Here is a 20,149-nt window from a genome sequence, read left to right as displayed (position 1 = left end):
CACTTAGTATGTCTGCTAATCTTGCGAGTCCTAGTTGCTGCCTCTAGCTAAGTGAAGCTTACACGAGGAAATGTCTCTGTCAGAGCCGAGGTACATACGCCTGACCGTTACTCTGAGAATACAGTGCCTGGTTGAAACCAAGGCTGGCACCAGCAGGGATTGCCCTGTACGTGGCAAACACGTGTTACTCACCAGTGGAAACGGCTTGGGTGGATTGCCAGGTGCTTTCAGACGGTCTGCCAAGGAGCGCTCAGCCTTTTCAATACTGTCTAAGGGACTGTACATTTCTAGGGGGTCAAGGATAATTTGCTACTTAATTGGGCCAAATGGCCGTCATTTCTACTATTTAAAATTTGGTCTGTTTAAATAAATGATTGATTAATTGGGTGAATGCTATTCTCATGTGTACTTCAATTTTTTTCTTTCTCTTTTTTCTTCAATATTTCAGATGACGTTGTGCCATATTTTAAAACAGAACCAGGCCTACCGCAGATTCACCTGGAAGGGAACCGCCTGGTTCTCACCTGCCTGGCTGAAGGGAGCTGGCCGCTGGAGTTCAAGTGGACGCACAATGACAGTGAGCTCACCACCTACAGCAGCGAATATAAGTAATTGCTCGCTTAAGAATAAGATTCCGTTTCGGGCTGATGTGTTTAGAATACTTGCCTTACTGGCCATGATAGCCCAAGGGGGGAAATAGTGGATTGAATCTGCAATGCATTAAGGATAAAGGGATGGGTCTGAACAGATAATCAGCGTGTGCCTCGCTGTTCCGATGCAGACTGTACGTACACTTCGGGAGCCTGTCCTTATATTTGCGGAAGTAGGCCCGCTAGTGAAGTCACCGGACCCAAAGCCGCTGCAGTCACGGAGCAGCGCGAACGGCGGCGGCTGCGCGGCCGGTCTGCGCTCCGCGACAGCAGCCCCGCCCGCCGGCGCTGTTCTGTCTGCAGAGCGTGGACGTTAAACGGCGCTCTTCAGGCCAGCGGCTCCTGGAGCTCTGATTAGTCCACAGAACGCTATCCTGCCCACCTGTCAGGCTCGGGCTGGGAAAAGACGGAACTTGGGAGGATGGGCACGAGGCTAGCATCGCTTTCAGCAGCAGCAGTGACCACTGACCCAGCACCTGCCGTGAGCGAGGCACTGGGGACAGGACTGAGTGCGGCGGGGGACCCAGTGCGGGGGACTGAGGCGGGGGAAGCGGAAGATCGGGTTCCAGCGGGGGTGCGGCTTCGCCCAGGGAGCGTCAGGGCCGGCTGGCGAGCCTCCGCGTCTCCTTGCGGCGCTCGCGGCCTTTACGGTTTGGTACCTGTTTGCCTCCTGTCTCTGCGAGGACTGTGCCCGAGGCTCAGCTCTGAGTGGGATGGAGACTTAGTGACTGCCTAACAGTCCACGAGGCACAAACCAGCAACACCAAGCGCTCATTAAAGTGAAATAAGAAAGAACTGGCTGTCTAGGGGTATTTTTAAGAGTAATGAGCGTTTCAACATGGGGCAGAGCCCACCACGCACTCTCTTCACTCAGAAGTTAGAACATGGGTGTCCACGGACCACATTCAGCCTGCTCGGAATGTGTATGTGTGTAGGGGTGGTGGTATTTTAAGGATCACCTTAAAAACATACATGGATGTATGCACAGTGTACGTTAACTGATTGCCAGCATTTAACACTTGTAAGGTTTCATATAAAAATCTGCTTTCTGGCTCCTTTGAGCAGTCAGAAGGCCTGGCCACCTGGGCCTGCAGTCCCACCCAGAAGTAGGCACTGGGCAGTGCTGCCCTTGGGTGAAGTCCCGGACACCCCAGTTCTCAGCTCTCCCTGCCGCCCCCCATAATGCCCTGCTGCATCTGCCCAGTTCCAGGCTGCACCTGCCCTTTGCAGACAGAGGAGCTGTGACCTCCCCTCTCATCCCGAGGCCCGCACTGTCAGAGTACCTACTGCTGTGGGAGCAGTTTATGCCAACAGTGACCAGCACGTTGAAATCAAACAGACCTTGGTTGGAGTCTCAGCTCACCACCAGTTACCGTTAGCGCTGTGATCTGGGGCAAGCCACTTTTAGCCCTACGTCCAGTATCTGCAGAGTGGGGTGATCACACCTCATTCGTGGTGGTGTGAACATGGAAAGGCTCTAATCTATGTAAAACAGCGTATTTTCTGGCCCACAAGCAATCTGTTAATAAATTCTAGGCAAGGTCATATTTTATTTTAATGTGACATGGGGGTTGGTTTGTCAGAATGGGTATAAAGAAAGCAAAAAGTGAACTTACAGGTGAGAACCATGACGAGCAGTGGGCTTTGATGGCAGACAACTTGAGTTCAGTATTTCTGTTCAACGTATCATCTGCTTGACTTTGGGCAAGTTATCTGACCAGTTTGAGCTTTCTTTTCCCATCTGTAAAATGGGTGTACTAAAACCCACCTAAGGGGGTTCTCATGAAAATTAAATGATGTAATGTTTTATATGCCTCTGGAAGAAGGGTTTCAAAAGAATCCATATTTTTCTTCCTCATAAAAAGGAGTAGTGATGTGGGTGGTCTATAATGGGGGTCTTAACCCTGGGGTACGTGGCCATGGGTGGTGGCAAAGGGATTGTTTTCTCGATCTCCACTTTCCACGGGCATGTGTCTAAAATGGAGCTCCCTGACGACAGGCCTTGGTGTTGACACCTGCCGGTTCTCTTTTCACACCCGCTTTGTGTTGTTTCTTCCGCTTCACAGAAGAAGGGCATGCCCTTCGCAGTTCGAGCCTTCCGTGGAACAGTGAGTGCAGGGTGCCAGGGCTTGGAGAGGCCTCTCGTCCCGGAGAAGGGCTTCCTGCCTTCACTCCGCCCACACTTCTTTTAAGGGCAGAGCGACGCCAGACAGGGGCCTTTTGAGCTGTCCTGGGATTTTCTTAACTCTGATGTGTTGTGTAGGTGGGCGGCAAGAGCCACGCTGCTTTTTGTGAACCCCCTCACCTCTTCTTCTCCGGTATCATCAGAGTATATATTGTGCCTCAAGAAACGTTTTTGGGAACAAAGCCAAGAGGCACTGACAAGAAATACCACAGGCGAGCACCTTGTTTTCTCCAGGTTGCAAGGGTGATGCCCCATGGCTTTCACCCACTTACACAGAGTAGAGTTAGAGTTTTCAAGATTTGTTAGAAAGGAGAAGCCAGTAGAGAGATGCTCTTCTCTGAAGCACCCTGGGCTCTGGCTCACCTGCCCAGGTGAGAAGGGCTTGGCGCGACTTCAGTGCAGATCCCAAGGAGGAGGGGTGGAAAGTTCTGTTTATTTTCATCAGACCAGTGGTCCGTCCTGATGTAGGTGGAACATGTGCTACTTCAAAGTTACTGCTTTGTGTTTTCTCATTCGTTCAGAAGACACTTTCATTAACGTTTGCAAAAAGATATTATTTGATATTCTAAATCCCTGGCCATTTTTATTACTTCAGTGTGTTTTGCTTGCTGGCTCGCGCCAGCCTCTTCTCTCCTTGTTTATTCATTTCTTCCGTGTACGCGTTAGATTTAAATGAACTGTATGCAGATATGTGATCAATACCTCCTCTTCTTTTTGTTGTTAATTCCTGTCCAATTCTGTTCATTCTAATAGTAAATAACTTTCCATTCAGTAAAATGTAAAATAATTGGGGAAAAAAGCCACTTTCACTCCAGAGACATATTTCCTTTCTAAGTTTTTAATGTTTAATAATTAGTTTCCAAAACTTATAATACATCTATGTTATTTTGATTAGCTGTGTACTAATAATAATTACAATTGACATGTAATTCCAGAAGAAGAATTTTTAAGCCGTTAGAATCTTTTGGTCAAAGGAAATTCTTTTTAAATTGTTATTTTTTTTTTCCCAGAGAGGTGTGTTGGGTGATAACTATCTTTCAGACATAAAAATATATTACATTAGAATCTAATTCTGTGGGGCAAATTGATTGAATATGCACTTCAAAGAGTGAAAAGGAACAATATGAAAGTTCCATCTGTCAGAGAGTTTACTTTTAAAAATATATAATGTGAATATCAAAATAATTATATTATTTTGATTCCATTGGATACATTTAAAACAGTGGTGTGACTGCCTCATTTTAAAATGCCAAAACATGCACTATACCATTATTATATATGCAGCTACTTAAGCTTATGATAGAACAATTCTGGTGTCAACTTAAAATAAGCGAGGAGATGGGGCTCTTTTTGCGTGGCTCTTTGCGCTGGTAGATTTCCCTGTTAACGTGACGCACCCTGGGTAATTCTCAGGAAGACAGAGCATAGTTGGTTGTATTGAAGTGGGCTCGAGGAGGTGGTTTATTATAGACGGACCATGAAAATAAGGTAGACGCTCCACTACCATTTCACTAGAAACTCGTTAAGGAGAAATGGGTTATTCTGAAGCACGAATGGTTTGGGTTAGACGTGATAAATTATATTCCGTTCGCTGAAGGCTTCAGACAGTGAGATGGGTTATCAAGGGTCCATTGTATTTTGTCATCGTTTTTTTCAAGACATAAAACCTGTCTAAAAATCTCATGCTGTTTTTTCAAATTACTCTTTCATTGGCGTCTTTGCAATAAGCACCTTCAGCTGTCATATGTCAGCCTTCATGGGACTGCCGTCGGTCTCAGGCTGAAAACATGGACGCTTCATGAAAATGGTAGCTGCTTCCTCCCTGCAGCTGAGTGCCTGCTTCTCCCCTGCCCCACCCCCACCAGCCTTTGGTGTCAGTTACGAAAGTGCTAGCCCTAGAAAAAAGCAAATAATATAAATTCAGCTTTTCCTTCTTTGACTAAAAAATAGCATTTTCTTTGCTGCCTGTGTTACAAACTGCACAGTGATTTTTGGTGAGTCTCGTCAAACGTTATGATGTTCACATTGGTGCTTATGGCCACGTTGAGGCCCGGGTGGCCACGCTGGGAAGGTGACAGTGGTTCAGTAATTAAACAAAGCTGTGTAGGCGTCATGGGCAGATTTGTATCTGTTTTTTTTTTTTTTTTTTAAGAGAAACTACTTACTCTAAATTATTTTCTACTTTGGGATTAAAAATGTTTTATAATTATATTCGAAGTATGTATATCTAAGCCAGGAATTTCTAGGACTTCATTGTTACAACAGGAGGAACAATCGGACACTCTAAACTGCTGAAAATCTTATGGTCCCCTTATGTGGTCTGTCTCTGTGGCTCAGTTTCTACTGCAGTATAAATAGTAGAAATTTGATGGGTGTTTATTCTTTTTATTTCAGTTAAAAAAAAGGAATAGTTAAGGGAAAAGTTACTTTTTCTTATGTCCTATAAAAAGACCAACATTATACAGTATCAATAAAGTTTATTAAATGCCTGGGAATAACCTTTATAAGAAACAAACAGACCATGCATGAAGGAATGTAGAAAACGTCACTGAGAGGAATAAAGGAGAATTCAGACAGGAAATCTAAGCAACCGTGAAACCAGGCAAAGTGTGTGCAACAAGGTTTGTACGAGGCAGGACATCAGGCAGCAAAGGTGTGCTGGCTGAGAGATGGAGGCCAAGGAGGTGAGCCCTGTGACTGCCCACTCACTGCCCTCAGAGCATTTCCAGGCTGCGGCACAGAGAGGGAGGGCACAGGTGGAACCTGGGGGAGCCCCGGAGCTGGAGAGGGCCGAGGGTTCAGGGAGACCGAGGGCAGGGTACTGGCGTGGAGAGAACTGCAGAGAGAGAGCGTGGGGCTCTGCAGAGGCTCTCTTGGGAGTGCTTAGTAGGTTATGTGTCAGCTCATCCACGTGAGGCTACCCAAGGCCTGAAAGAACTGCCCGAGAGGTGGCGGCACTAGACCCCCACACTCACCTGGGCTGGGTCGAGTGCCTGTTCTCAGCAGCCAAACTGAAAAACCTCATAACCCATGAGGTTGTTGGATACGGTGTACAGGCGTGTCTGGGGTCTGTAGTGGGGGCTTATTAACCCTGGACCGAATAGGACTCTGGTCCTGCCTCAGACATCTTAAAAGCAAGATTGGAGAAGATCAGAAACTATTTCCAAGTATCTTTGCAGCATCAGAGAACAAAGCTCAGGAACGTTTATAGAAATATGGAAGTAATCCAGCACCGAACAGGGTAAAATTCACAATGTCTAGAATCTAATCAGAGATGAGCAGGCATATAAGGAGGCAGGAAACATGACCTATAATGGAGAGAAAAATCAACTAATAGAAACCAAACCAAAGCTGACACAGATGTTAGAATTAGCAGAGAAAGGCAGTGAAACCTTGTAACTGTATCCCACGTGATCAAAGGTAGAGACGTGAAAGATACTGAAGGGCAGAAAGCAGACTTCTAAGGATGAAGCCTGTGATGTCTGAGATGAAAAGCACGTTGGATGGGACTCTAAGCAGGTTAGACATTGCAGAAGAGAACATTAGTAAACTTAAAGATACAGCAAATGAAAGGCAGAAAAAAAAAAAGAGGAAAGACCATTAGTGAATAACAGCACAGCTTCAGATGGCCTAACATGTAGGTAGGAGGAATCCCAAAGGAGGCAGGGCTGGAAGAATATTTGAAGAAATATTGAGCAGTTTTCTTATTGATGAAAAGGACAAACCCGCCAACCTGAGAAGCTTGGCAGATCCCAGTGGTGCAGTTACTAGCCAGTGCAAGAAGAAAAGAAAGAAGGAATAAAAGGCATCTAGATGTAAGAGAAGATGTAACAATGTCTTCCATTGAAGGTGGCATGATTGTCTATGTAGAAAACATGGTATCTTTTAAAAAGCTGCTAAATTTGTGTATGTTTAGCAATGTGATAGGGTACAAGATAAACATACAAAAATCAGTTATATTTCTGTATACTAGGAAAGAATAAGCTGCAACTTATATTTACTTATATTATATACAATTTATGTAACTATATGTGTGTGTAATTGTTTAAGTAGCTTCAAAACTCAGAGATAATTCTGACACGGGATTTGTAATATTTTTACACTAAAAACTATAAAACAAAAACAAGCAAAAAACTAAAAAAGATTGCCTAAGAAAATAAAAGCAGACCTAAATGAATGGTCAGATATCCTGTGTTTAGATGTCTGCATACTCAGCATCACTGCCGCGTGGATCCCTTGGCCATATCCTCTAGGCTTGAGACCCCAAGACAAAGCAGTTGCTTACACTTTGTCACTAAGCCATGGGTTCGACTCCTCTACGTGGTTTTTGTTTCATCTTGTTTTTAATCTGCTGAGTCCCCTACTTGTCAAGAAGGAAAGTCTGTTTAGCTGAGAACCCTTTTCTTAAGTGAAATGCAACTGGCTGGTTTCATCGTCAGCCGGCCCGTGTGACTCCCACCTTGGTCTCCAGCCTTCCTGGCCTTCCTTAGCAGGATTCTCCTCGCTGCCTCGCTCTCCATCGGTCCTGTCCTCTGGGAGCTCTGAGCTCACGACACTACCAGCAACAGGTTACGTTTTGGCTCGAACGAACTGGTCTTGCCCGTTTTGGCTACAATAAGCAGAATTCTTTATAGTCCCGAGCTGCTTACGGCTCAGGGTAGCTTTCTTTTCCTAGTGGCCAATATCTGAATGGTTGGGACAAGGAGTGTGAAACTTAGAACCATATTTTGGCCTTTCTTCTGTATCACATAGTTATATTTAGGAGCCCTGGAATTAGGAATTTCTCCTTCCTAAGGCATCAGGTTCTTTTGTCTCTATGTTTATAAGGAAGGGGGAAATAAACTTTGGAAGATAAAAGGGGATGGACTGTTCTCATCTCATTCCAAGTCAAAGTTTCCAGCACTGACTTCCAGGGCTTGTGTGGGATGACTCCGTGGGATTGCGTTTGACTTTGATCTCTGATACTAGGACGGTGTGTTCCAATGCTTATATCCCTTCTACAAAGTTGCAAACTTTTTGTATTTGTATCTGAATTTAATTGACTATCTTTTTGACTCCATGTGGTTATAGCAGATATGATTGTTTCTGGAGAATTTCTGAAGGGGAATTAGCATTGAGCTTTTAAAAGTTCTTATTGGAGATGACTTGAATTTAGAGAATTAATTTCCATGTGGTTCATTTGTCTAGGGATGATTGTGGAATCTAAGTGAAGAACTTTAGGCAGAATGACCAAACAATTTTGCAATGTTATTGCCGACAAATGCTTCCATATGAGACAAGTGAAAGCTTTTTAATTTGTTTCTAATTCATTTATGCTAATATTGTAATTCTGAATAGTTTAGGCCCTCTTTCCATTGTGTTTTGGTGTGGATAATTTTAACTGTGTGGAAACTAACATTTCCCCTCATACTTTGACCCTTCACAGAGTGGTCCTAAACTTTTTTTTAATGTCTCTAGAGAACCTGGCAATATAAGGAATTAAGTAACAGAGATGGAATAAAGGATTTTTACCTCTAAAAAAATCAACGTCTTTCCCAAGGATTTTCTGCAGCTCCGTTCTCACTGACTGGAGAGAGCATTTTCCCCTGATGACAGATCTAGCAGACTAGTTCCAGTCGTGACCTCATGTTCCCTGAATTGTGAATTTCTCCTATTCTGCCCCTGACTTGATAATAGAAGGTAGGAACGAATTAAGAATGAATGACCCCAAACATTGTTCGTGCTGGAGAAAATCGTTTAAACCACAATCCCTGAAGGGTCTTAGGAACATTTCAATGGCAACTCTTGAGATTCTGGATTGGCTTTTGTGACTAGGAGTGAAGATAAAATTTAAAAGTGGTTACTCATGGTATGTGGATACGCAGCCTCCACTTGATCCCTGGGGGCCTTGTAGCCCCCAGATTTATATCCCCAAACACCTGTGACAGGTGCCACAGGTGCTGAGTCCACTCCCAGCAGGAGCCTGCTTATTGTCTCTTTCAATCTAATATACATTTTTTAGGCAAATAAAATACAGATTAAAGAACTTTTGCAAATACGATGTTCCCATCGGCTAACTTCCATGTTTATCACATTGTTTTCTTTAACTTCATTCTAACTACTTTAACTCTTTTGAAAGGATTCAAAACATAGCCCTCAGCCCACCCAGCGTCTAGAAGCTATTAGTGAGCTGGACACACCTTCAGAATGTTGTACCTGTCTCTTTCTTAGTACGTTTCAGTCTACGTCTTTTCATTTCACTCTCTGCTTGAGAAAACTGCCGGCTGTGGACACATACGCTTTTGATTGTTGGCCACATTTTAAATTTCATATAGGAAATTTGTAATAATAAAACTGAAGATACAATTATTTATAATCTGGTTTTCAAAAAAAAGAATTGAAGTAGTTCCCAGAAGGATATGAACAGCTTAATTTTGTATTTTTTAACTTTTTTTTCACTTTAAAGATATGAGTGGGCTTTGGGCCGAGATATGAAAGTGTTATTATAGAAAACAGATATTTTTATACCCGCAAACAAAATGAAACTTGTGGGGAATTGCCTTACCTGGAGTAACACAAAATGAAGACCCCCACTAAACGAAAAATGCTTATATCTCATTTTAGTGGGTGTGAAAATTCTTTCTCCTGACTTGAGCTGTGTTCCTGGCCCTCCTCCCCTAGAAGGAGAGGCTTCTCTCCTGGACCGAGGATGTGGTCTCGTCATCCTGAGCCACGGCAGGTGTCCGCAGACTGCGTGCTCAGCCACGCGTCTCAGTCTTGTTGAGAAGAACTGCCTCACAGTAACTGTTCTAAAACCAGGTGCTATTTTGTCAGACGCTTTCTAAAACTTCGTGGCTCACATCTGGAATGCTCCTTAGAGGATGTTAGTTAGTCTCAGTTTGGGGTACTATTTATCATCCAGTGATTCTTAGAGGTTAACCAGGAGGCCATGATTTTTTAAAAAAAGATGATTCAGTGAGGCATGATTTAGGCTTTTCTGTGACCATGGGGAGTACCTAGTAACTTCAGAAGTTTTTTTCAACCAAAATTATTTTGACTATGTTCCAGGGAGTTCTAGGACAAACTAAATAAACCCTCTCTCGTGGAAACAAAAAAGGGAGTTGTTGCCTGGACACTGGGTTCCTCCTAAATCACTGGGCTGACTAGACGGTGGGCAGGAACAGGGGGAGCTGAGCCCACCAGAGCCAGATCAGCCCCGATCAGCCCAGGAGCCCCAGGAGGTTCTGCTGCTGGTACCACTGGACCCCGGGTGCCGCTGCCTGAGCCACTGCCACGTTCCCCTGAGCCGGGGCTCCCTGGGCCCCACCATCCCTGCTGTTGGACAGACTCTCCTGTGCATTACCAGCCAGGTCCCCAAATCCAGAGTGTGTGTGTCCGTGGTCACGGGGTGCCTCATACCTGTGCCCTGGGGATGCAGGGGTCCGCCTCCACCAACACTCATAGTGGAGAATTCTCAGCATGTGGTGCAGATCCCAGGCAGGCTGACGATGTCAGGTGTCCTCTCCGTGCACAGCTGCTCAAGCAGGTGTCCGTGGGCTGAAGTGGGCAGAAAGCTGCTTCCCAGAGACGTTCTGGGGTCGCTCCCGTGGCCCCTTCCGAGTGGCAGGTCAGGAGAGGATTTCTTCTACGTAGCAGAAATGGACGTTTAAACTGTTGGTTTTGTTGTGATTTTGTGTTCTGTTTTCTTGAATTTGCTATTCCTGATGATGAACTAGCTCTGGAAAATGTCCTGTTGGTCTGGTAGAAGTCTGCCTTGATACAGTGAATTCAAACATTCCCTGCTGTGCTTATTTGAAATAGGAGCAGGCATTTTCTATATTTTAGTGGCATATGGTGCTAAGATTTTATCATACTCTCTTACAAAGAGCCAGGAAACTTTCTCTGCTTAAAAATATGTGTTTATAAACAATCGGCTTGCAGTGAATATTCCCATCTGTTGGGTGAATATAATTTGTGTAGGAATTCCTGCAATAGGTGGAGTACTTTGCAACTTTCGTGTGTGTGTTTTCCCTGGTGAGACGTTAGACTACGGAGACAGCACCGAGCAGCATATGCCTGATCTTCAGCTTTGTTTGTTTCTCCCTGTTGAGAGCAGTGCCGTTTTGTGCAGAAGTACGCGGGATTACTGTAGAAATGCGTAAGAATTTAAAATCTATTCAGGGCACTGCAAGAACAGACAAACGGAACGAATAGCAATCACATAAATATCGTTATGGTGATGAAACTGTGCCTGTAGTTTGTCAGATATGTGTTCCAGTAACTTGTGTTACTTCTTTTCCAAAAACTTTTGTTGACTTTGTTTTAACCTAGTCTCAAAACTCCTCCTCATTATCATCACAGTATATAATAATCAAAGCTCCTCATTATCATCACAGTATATAATAATCAAAGCTGCTCATCCTTCTAGTCTTGATTGGTAATTTAAATAAATGGCATTGACTCTGTGTTTTCAGTTTAGTATTGTTCTGATTGTCTCTACCAATTAATGTTTTTGTTTGAGATGAGCCATTCCTCAGAATAGAATACAATTTTGAAGAATGAAACTCAGCAGTATTTTTTTCAGAAAACATTTTATTAATCTTGCCGTAGGATCTCAAAATGGTTATCAGATTATTATTTGCTGAATATTGAATGACCTGTATTGTCCAAATGTTTTATTCATTTAAAACGTTTATGCCTATGAGCTCCTTTTTCTGGTTGACCTATTGGATATACTTAAGTTAAAAGATGAGCAATTAGTTGAATGTAAGTGATTTCCAGGTGTGCTTGGGAGCTGAGCAAATACAGCATACCACACTTGGGGCCTTTTGCTTGATTTTGTTTTAAGTCTCTCTGGTTATACTTTGTAAGAGGAAGTATTTTTAAATTGAAGATATCGGACACCAGAGCACGCTTTTCATAAAGGATAGCATCACTGTGTTTTCTCTTTTTCAGAAAACAGTTATGGTTCTTTTTTTCTTTCTTAGGATAGACAGCCTCCCACGTGTGAACAGTATCCAGGACTCAAGCTTTATTCTTGATTTTTGAAAAACATTGTCTAGAAACCAATTAATGTGCTCTCCTAAGTAGTGTCGAAGGTTTGAGCTCCAGAGCTGTGGGACTTGCTTCAAGGGGTCCTTGCTTGTATCTCCTGATTGTTTATGGGTTTAAAAATATCCTGCATTATAAAACTAACAGGAAACCTAAACCAGCGCTTTTATGGGAACTGTACCTTCTAACTACCCCTTTTTTCCCCTATATCATTTTACTGAAGTTTTTTAGAAAGGCATTAATTTGAGGAATGGTTACTTATGGTCACAGGAATGGCAAGTACAAATGAAATGACCTTTCAGTCATTCAGAAAAGTTTGTAAAGTTAATGTCAGGCCATACGTGGAGTAAGATGGGAAAGCACGTGGGCTGTTTTGGGCGCTGCCTGTGCCCTGCTGTGGGTGGACAGGGGAGCTGTGCCGGGCAGTTGCTGCTTGCTCTGCCTTAGCATCCTGTGCCTCGTCCTGCATGGCTGGCACTTTTATGCACAGCGGCACAACATAGTGTGTTAAGGTTGCTGCCAGTCCTAGAAATAATTTTTAGAAAATTATGAGAGGTAGAATTATAAAAAAAAAATTGAAAGATCTAATTTTTAAGAGTAACGACTTTTAGCTATTTAACATTTCTCATCCATTCAAGCAGTCATAAGTGACACCTGCTCCGTGCCTGACACGGTGGTACAGTGATGAAAAGGCAGGTCCAGGACCTAGCGTCACGTCATATTTGCAGCCTAGTTGGAGAGACAGACGGCAATTAATAAATTGCAGTTGCAGTAATTGTGTTGGTCAGGGAAGGGCCACATAGATACTGATTTACCGAAAATAAAATATTTGTTGAGCACCTACTGGTGAGATGCCAGCGCTGTCCAGATACGGAACCATTAACACTGCTTTTTGGTGTTTGGCAGGTATATTATTCCGTCTTTACAGAGGCTGGATGCTGGGTTTTACCGCTGTGTGGTTCGGAACAGGATGGGAGCTCTCTTACAAAGAAGATCAGAAGTTCACGTCGCATGTACGTGCACACTGGAGAACTCTGCAAGCGTTAAGTAGCACGGCGGCGTCTGTGGGTGCTGGCCAGTCGCCTTCACCCGTGGTGGGGACTGAGGTTCTGTCTCGGGTTCTACTGGGGATAGGATAATCGCTAAAACTGATCGAAAGATAAGTAAACAGTCGATGTAGCTGGTCCAGTGAAGATGAGGTAAAGGCCACTGTTCCCAGTCCAGTAGATCCAGGGCCCTGTAAGGCACTGTGGAGGATAAAAAAAAAGTGGACAGGATGCCTTCTGACTCAGGAATTAGCTGCTCTTAGCTTTTATTATATTTAGATGCGAATGTTTTTAAAATGAAAAATTAAACCCAATTAGGTAAATCAGTTCACAGTCAGTTACTTCCAGTTTTGCTTAGAAAGCCTTCAGCTGCACAGCAGGAAGTGCGCGGACAGCGCGCACCAGCGCTGTAGGGACGAGTCAGTGCTCCGCTCCGCCGGCCGGCGCGTGGAGGACGAGGCTCTGCCCAGTGGCCGAGGGGCTCTCGGAAGGCAGGGCTTGGGCCTGCCGGTGCTCTGTGGGCGCGCGGGGGGCGGGGAGGGGGAGGGCTGGCCCGCAGGGCGCTCGGTGCCTGTGCAGCCCGAAATCCCGCCCGGCGCGGCCTGTGGGCTTCGTTACCTTGTGAAAGCGGCTCTTCACTTAGAAGAAAGTGAAACGCGGTAGGAAAGGGTAAATCACACATGGCTCTGTCGCAGTGGATTTCGGAGGGCTCTAAAGAGCTCCGAAAGTGGGCCGCGCCGACCTTGGTGACAGTGCTTTCCCCGGGGCTGCGTCTGACCCCAGCTGAGGCCACTGCGTGCAGCAAAGCAGCCCCGGGCGGGCGCGCGGGGCGCTGGCTGAATCACCAGGAAGGCTTAGCTTTCTGAAGGGCGGTGGTGAGGTCGCTCAGCTAAACTTGTCTGCAGAATAACTCAGAACTTTCATTCAGCTGAGTAATTGAAAACAGAATTCACAAGTGAAAAATTACGGTCAACACCCAAAACATTTGAATACAGTTAGACTTTATTACAATGCATTAAATTCTATTTTTTAAAACTTGGACTTTGTCGTCCTCCATTACGCTTTCCTTGTTCCATCCTTTATCTCTAGTGCTAGGTTTTCCTCTCTCTTTTCTCCTCTTTGATAACAGATTCCCCTTAATTTAAAATAACCATGAGCATATTCCTAATCTGTTTCATTTGTTTGTTTCATCTTTTTCCTAGAATACTAAATGCTGCTTGTAACATAGGAAATAATTTTTTTGAATCATAAATCCATTGATAATAGAGATCTTTTATGGACTATTCCAAATTTACATGAATTCAGACAAAAATACAGCACGTATGCCACATTGGTGTGTGTATGCATGTATCTGTACCTGGTCATAATGTGAAAATTTTTCAGAAATTTCACACAGTACTAATTTTTAAATTGGCCACTTATACCCACACTCTGATGGCTGGGTTTTCCCTTGTGATCCCAGTTTTTGAATGTTGTAAACCGGTAGCACAAAGACTGGGAGAAACCTACTTGCCCCAAGTTAAGTCAGTAGTGTGGGGTTTGGGGAACCCTCTAAAAAAGAATGGTTAAAAAATATTTCTCCCAGAAGATCTCTTGGGGTCGTTCACCCCAGAAACGAGGAGAAGGAGGCACTGAGCAGGACAGTGGTGCCTGGGTGGCAGCCCCTGAGGGGTGTGGGAGCCGGGAGAGGCCTGAAAACATTGTTACCACTTCTGTGAGAACACTTCCTGTGGTGTGACGATGCTTTTCAGCAATTTTTGTCACTGTTAGAATCAGTTGCAAACGTTTCACTGTATTGTTGCAGCAACACAGAGCCCAGGAGGTTCTGCTGAGTCACGCGTGTGGGGGCCACTTTGGGGGCACGTGGCTCTGCCTCGTGTCCACCCCCCCCCCAGAGCCGCCCTCACCAGCACTGTCGCTGGTCCCTCGTCCCGCTGCTTAATTACAGCAACAGCGGCGACTGCGCAATAACATGCAGTTGTTTCCATCCTTGACCTCCCTCCCCCTCAAAAAGAGTTTTCTAGAACTTTAAAGGTCTGATTTTTCTCTGCAGATATGGGGAATTTCATGGATACAGACCAGAGAAAAATGGTCTCGCAAGGACAGGCAGCCGTTCTCAACCTCCTGCCCCTCGCCAGCTGCCCCAGACCTCAAGTGACTTGGTTCCGAGAAGGACACAAGATTATCCCAAGCAACCGAATGTAAGTTGTTCCCGGCGTTTACATTTAAATACAACTCACTGCGCTTGCTGGCACCCTTTACGTGTTAAACGTATCAATTAAGCTTTGGAAAGAGTGACCGAGCCTGGGAGACCTACCCCAATCCTTAGTAGAAGGCTGTTTTCAGACTGGCTTGGAAACTTTTAAGCCCTTTAAGAAAATCGTCATGTAATGTTATTCAGGATGCCGCAGGCCCAACTAAGGCGCCCTCGCTCTTGACGGCGCGGTCTTTTCCTTACCCGAGCGCGCTTTCTGGGAGGTCGCTGTCATCCTGAGCTGGGTTAGCGCCACGCGCTAGTTTAATGAGTGCTGGTATTTACTTGCAGGGCTGTGGGTTCTTCCCTCTCTTTACTGAGCCGTGTTCGATACTTTCTTTGACAATAAAGCGGTGATTACTGCTTGCTTCTCTTTATCCTCTTACCCCACCGTGACAGTTTTATTTCCCTTCGTCTAATTAGTGGCTCGCCCATCTAGAGCAGAGTAGTCGCTTCGTGATTAGTTAAGCATTATTTCAAGGTGTTCTTGCCTGTGTTCTTGCCTGTCTCACATTCAAGGTATTTACCTAATGCCAAACAGTTTCTTCTTTTGGAGCTCTAAGTGATTGAAAAGAACATTTGATATATATTTCATAAGTGGACATTTTGCAATGAAATTTAAAGACAGTACACCAGATGTAAAGGGTTCCAGGTTGGACGTTGCTGAAAGAACCGTGAAATGCTGCAAGCTTGGGCAGAAAGTCAGATGCTTACGCCATCAGACAGTTGCACTCAGAAAAATATTCGTGAAAAGAAAATGCTTTTGTTTTTGCTTTTTTCCCAAAAAAGATATGTGTAAGAATTTGCTGAATAGATTTTCAATGTACTTTCTCCCTGGCCTGAGCATCTCTGTGGTTCCCTCTCTAAGCCCAATATCCCCACGCGTTCACTCGGGCATCCGAACCCTGCTTGAGCCGAGATGATTCTTAAGCTTATTTAGCAGGTGTTTCTACTTTGGTTATTGGAAACAGGAAAAGTATTGAAACATATAAAAGCCGTATTTTAAAAATCTAACGAAAATACCAGTTACCTTCGAAAATGGGATGACTTCTGTCCTTTTTCTTTATTTTATTAAAAGTTTCTGAGGTATCCACCTTTACGTTGATTCCAATTAGAGCAGATGCCTCTGGGGTTGGGATGAGACAAAGATGAGGGATCAGTTTCTCGTTCTCATCAAAGACCATTAGGCTGAAAGAAAAGGCAGCTGAGATGGGTTCTTGTGAAATATTCTGGAGGGCCTAGTGTCAACCCGTGCGGCTGGGCAGCGTCGGGCTGAATTCGGGGGATGAGTCACTCCTGGGGGCGGGGGGTGGGCTGACTTAGGGCTTCTCTCAAACCCTGGAGTTTCTAATCAGTGTCAGTGTGGAAGAATTACTTTAACTCAGCAACAAATAACTATGTAGTAATTCACTTGTTAACTTGTAGTCTAGCTATATTCGTGAGGCAACATTTATTCAAGACGTTACAAAGGATACAGACTGAAATAACAACTCTTAATTTTGCAAGCTTTGCGTTTTTTAATTGGCAGATGCTTGCTGAAGGCTGTTGACTTCCTGGTGAGCTAGTAACGCGGAGGGGCCAGCAGCGCTTTCCCTCAGTGTCACGCCACACAAGCGGGCCGCTTGCGGCGTGAAGCTACTGCATTGGTAGATCTCCAATCTCAGTAGAATAATATGCCAGTATAGGCTCTTTTAAGGGTTGAGATGAGGCTGCTTATGGATATTTACACTTTTTCAAGGCCCTTTAGTTTCATATTTTCCACCGCATCATCACCCCCACGTCTATTAAGTACCTGCCATGCAAGGTATCATAAATCAGGACTCACGTAGTTTTCTCAAGTTTATACGTCAGTCAAAGGTACACTCCTTTCCACTTCTGAAAGTTCAGCTTTGGACCTCAGATGGGGGGCATTTATGCGTTGCCCCCTCCCAGGTGGCTGGCAGACAAAAGTCAGACGGCGTTGGAGCACCTGCACCAGCAGAGGGATCATGTAAAAGTGGAACGTCTGACTCAGCGTTCCACACCTGTTGAAACAGGTCAAGCCTCGCCACCTGCTGTTAACCTGGTGCTCTGAGGTCGGTCCCCTAACACAAGGGAGAGATGGACCTTGTCTTCGGGAGGGGGAACCTCATCTTGCCACCCCAACTCCCCTGTTTTTAAATGTTATCCCATAACCTTAAAAATGTGACCTTTAGGCTCACAAATGATTTTTTTTTTCATTTTCAAGGAAACATTAAGTCTAATGTTCCTCAACTTGAGAAATTGGCTGAACAGCCTATCAACAGTTGTAACTCCAGCTATGACCTCCTGAGCACCACCTTAACACATCTCCTCTAACCCTCACAGTCGCCTTCCGAGGCAGGTGTAATTAGCCATCGGAATGAGGATCGGAGGTGTGAAGTGACCCAGCCAGGGGCACACAGCTGGCAGGCGGCCGAGCTGGGACTCAGACTGGGTCTGCCTGACTCTAACTCGCACGCTCTCCTCCGCATCCGGCTAATTCTTCTCTTCACTTTGTTTTGTGGAACCTTCTTCATGCTTTTGATTTATTTTTTCCTTACACTGCTTTCGTCTTTTTTCTCCTTTTGGGGGCACCAGCTTTCAATCTGAAACACTATAGGTCAGCCTGGATTTGCTACGAGCCACAGTCTCGCAGAGACACACGCCTGCGTCAGCGCCGAGGACGCCTGTGTGCGTCTTGTTTGTCCCTTCTGTGCTCACCCCTACCTCCAGGAGTTGTTGACAGAGGGAGGGCAGTGTGACCTTCCAGTTAAGGCAGGACTTAATGGAAGTCCCAGGCCTGGTGGGAGGTGGACACGGAGATGATCCCTGCACGGCGATCACAGGTTGCTTAGCGCAGGGCGACGGGCAACGAGGGGTGTGGGGGTGACGACCGTGCTCAGAACCCGCCCCCGCCCCGACAGCCTCCGTTCCTGAGCTGCGAGTTGTTGGATGAAGAATAGACGGTGTCGGGAAAACAGCTGAACTCCGTCGTCATTCCCAGGAAAGCAGTTGAAGTGAACGTCCCAGTGGTGGTCCCGAGCCACTCCACATTCGCGAAGGAGAGGCTGAGTGGAACCCTGGCAGAGCTCTGACTGCAGCTTGGGCGCCTGCCTCAGTCACCCACGAAGCCTTTGTGGAGGGCACGCTGTGTGCAGATGCCGTCCTAGGTGGTGAACCAAGGAGCCCCGTCCTCAGGGAACCGACATCCACCTGGAGGGAGGGAGACGCCAGCCTGGCAGTGCGGCGGTGCCGGCGGACGCTGCGGGGCGGGGGCAGGAGGGCAGCGGGACGCAGTAGGGAGGGGCGGCTATTTTAGACGTGGAACCCGCGCAGGCCGCTTGGACACTAAACCTGCGTGGATCCACAGAGCGGGGCGGTGGGGGGGGGCGCACACTGGTGAGGAGGGCACGTGTGGACGCTCAAGGTGGGCACGTGCCTGTGGTGTCTGAGGAGCGGCACGGAGGCCAGTGGGGCCGCTGTGGACCAGGGAGGGGCGGGAGACAAGGTCGTCCAGGAGACAAGGTCATCCAGGTCCCTGGGGCCAGATTCCTGGGAGCAGGTTACTTGGCCAGGGTGAGGACTTGGGCATCCATGCTGGGCACCGGAGCAGAGCAGCGCCCAGCCCCACTCAGGACTCTCTGTGGAGGGCTGTGTTAACAGTCGACTGTAGGACGACAGAATGGGAAACCAGGAGCCCGGGAGGGGCTGCTGCAAGGACTTGGGGGCTCAGATCGGGGTGCTGGGGGCCGGGGGAGAGACTGGCCGGATGCTGGTGCATTGTGGAAGCAGAAACAGATTTCCTGCTGGACTGGACGTGTCATGTGAGAGGAGAGAAGCGCCGGTAACTCCAGGAGCTTGGGGCTGAGCGACTGGCGGGACGCAGTTACCATCTCCTGAAATGGGGAGACGATGTGGGGGTTGGTGGTGGTGTCTGAAGTTTGTTTGGGCATGTCAAGTGCGATATGTCAGGAGACGGCCGAGAGGATCCAGTTGTGGGACAGTTGTGTGTATGTCAGACTGAGCGCTAGCGGAGAGGTCGTGGTTAGACTTGGGGCCGCTGCTTTGTTGGTATTTGCAGGTCTTCAAGCTCTGGCGGGACTGTCTGAGCTGGTAAGTGAGGCCCGGAGGGTTCCATCTTATCAGGGAGGAGGCCCATGGCTGCACGTCACACAGGACAACTGTGGGTAGGCAGGAAGGGAATGTGTGAGAGTGTTTTGAGAATCGCAGAACCGAGCCAGGAGAAGGGGAGGACTGGGCGGTGACCAGGAAGCAGGCCGACACTTGCGTAGCCTCCCGGGGCCATCCAGGCCCTGAGTCCTGGGACTCTTGGATGTTAGGGGACGTGTGACATGGCAAAGGGGTGAAGTGGCAGGAGCAATAGAGAACTAGTGAGGTGGGAAGGGGGCACAGGAGGAAGACAGAGTCTCAGGACTGGAGCAGGTGACTCAAGGGTCTGTACCCGTGACCCGCACATGCCAGCCTCCCCTTCAGACTTCGGCTGGTGGCCGTCACCACCGAGCGCTGTGACAGTAGGCCCCGCCTCCTAAGCAGCCCTCGCCGCCCCTGGGTACTGACCGTCAAAAGCGTCCTTGTTTCTGTAACTCTGCCTGGCCTGGTGCTGTGCAGGGCAGGCTCGCGGCACTGGAAGGGCTGAACGATGAACTGAGCAAGTGTGAAGAAAAGGTGTGTGACACCTGTAAGCTCCCCGCCAAGGAGGGGAAAAGGCGTGATGGGCCTCAGGAGAAAACCCCGCTGACGGAGGAGAGATGTGTCTGAGACAGGCAGACAGCACTGGAAGGAACTGAGAGTAAGTCGTACTCAGAACTTAGAGTAGGTAATTACAGGTTTTATTTATCTGAGAAGATGAAAAAAATGCATGTTTATTTTTTCTGGTTTGCTGAATCTGAACAGTTAGTTTGCTGTCTTTGCATATCAAAGATGAGAGTAGCCTTGTCTTATAAACATAGTCTAGTTTGATAGT

The 20,149-nt window shown here is 46.4% G+C and overlaps 1 protein-coding gene across 3 annotated transcripts in view; it reads left to right on the top strand.

Moving 5' to 3' along the window:
* Window positions 1-543: 543 nt before the first annotated feature.
* SDK1 (sidekick cell adhesion molecule 1) overlaps window positions 544-20,149 on the top strand; it is a 451,634-nt gene continuing 432,028 nt past the window's right edge. For all 3 annotated transcript variants that reach the window (XM_064478731.1, XM_064478730.1, XM_064478729.1), the window contains exons 1-3: window positions 544-608; window positions 12,772-12,878; window positions 14,965-15,112. In XM_064478731.1, the coding sequence (XP_064334801.1) occupies window positions 12,836-12,878; window positions 14,965-15,112 (191 nt within the window). In that variant the 5' untranslated portion in view covers window positions 544-608; window positions 12,772-12,835. The remainder of the gene's footprint in view (window positions 609-12,771; window positions 12,879-14,964; window positions 15,113-20,149) is intronic.

Source organism: Camelus dromedarius, chromosome 24, assembly GCF_036321535.1.
Source record: "Camelus dromedarius isolate mCamDro1 chromosome 24, mCamDro1.pat, whole genome shotgun sequence".
Lineage (NCBI taxonomy): Eukaryota > Metazoa > Chordata > Mammalia > Artiodactyla > Camelidae > Camelus > Camelus dromedarius.
This window is presented reverse-complemented; position numbering and strand designations above follow the sequence as displayed.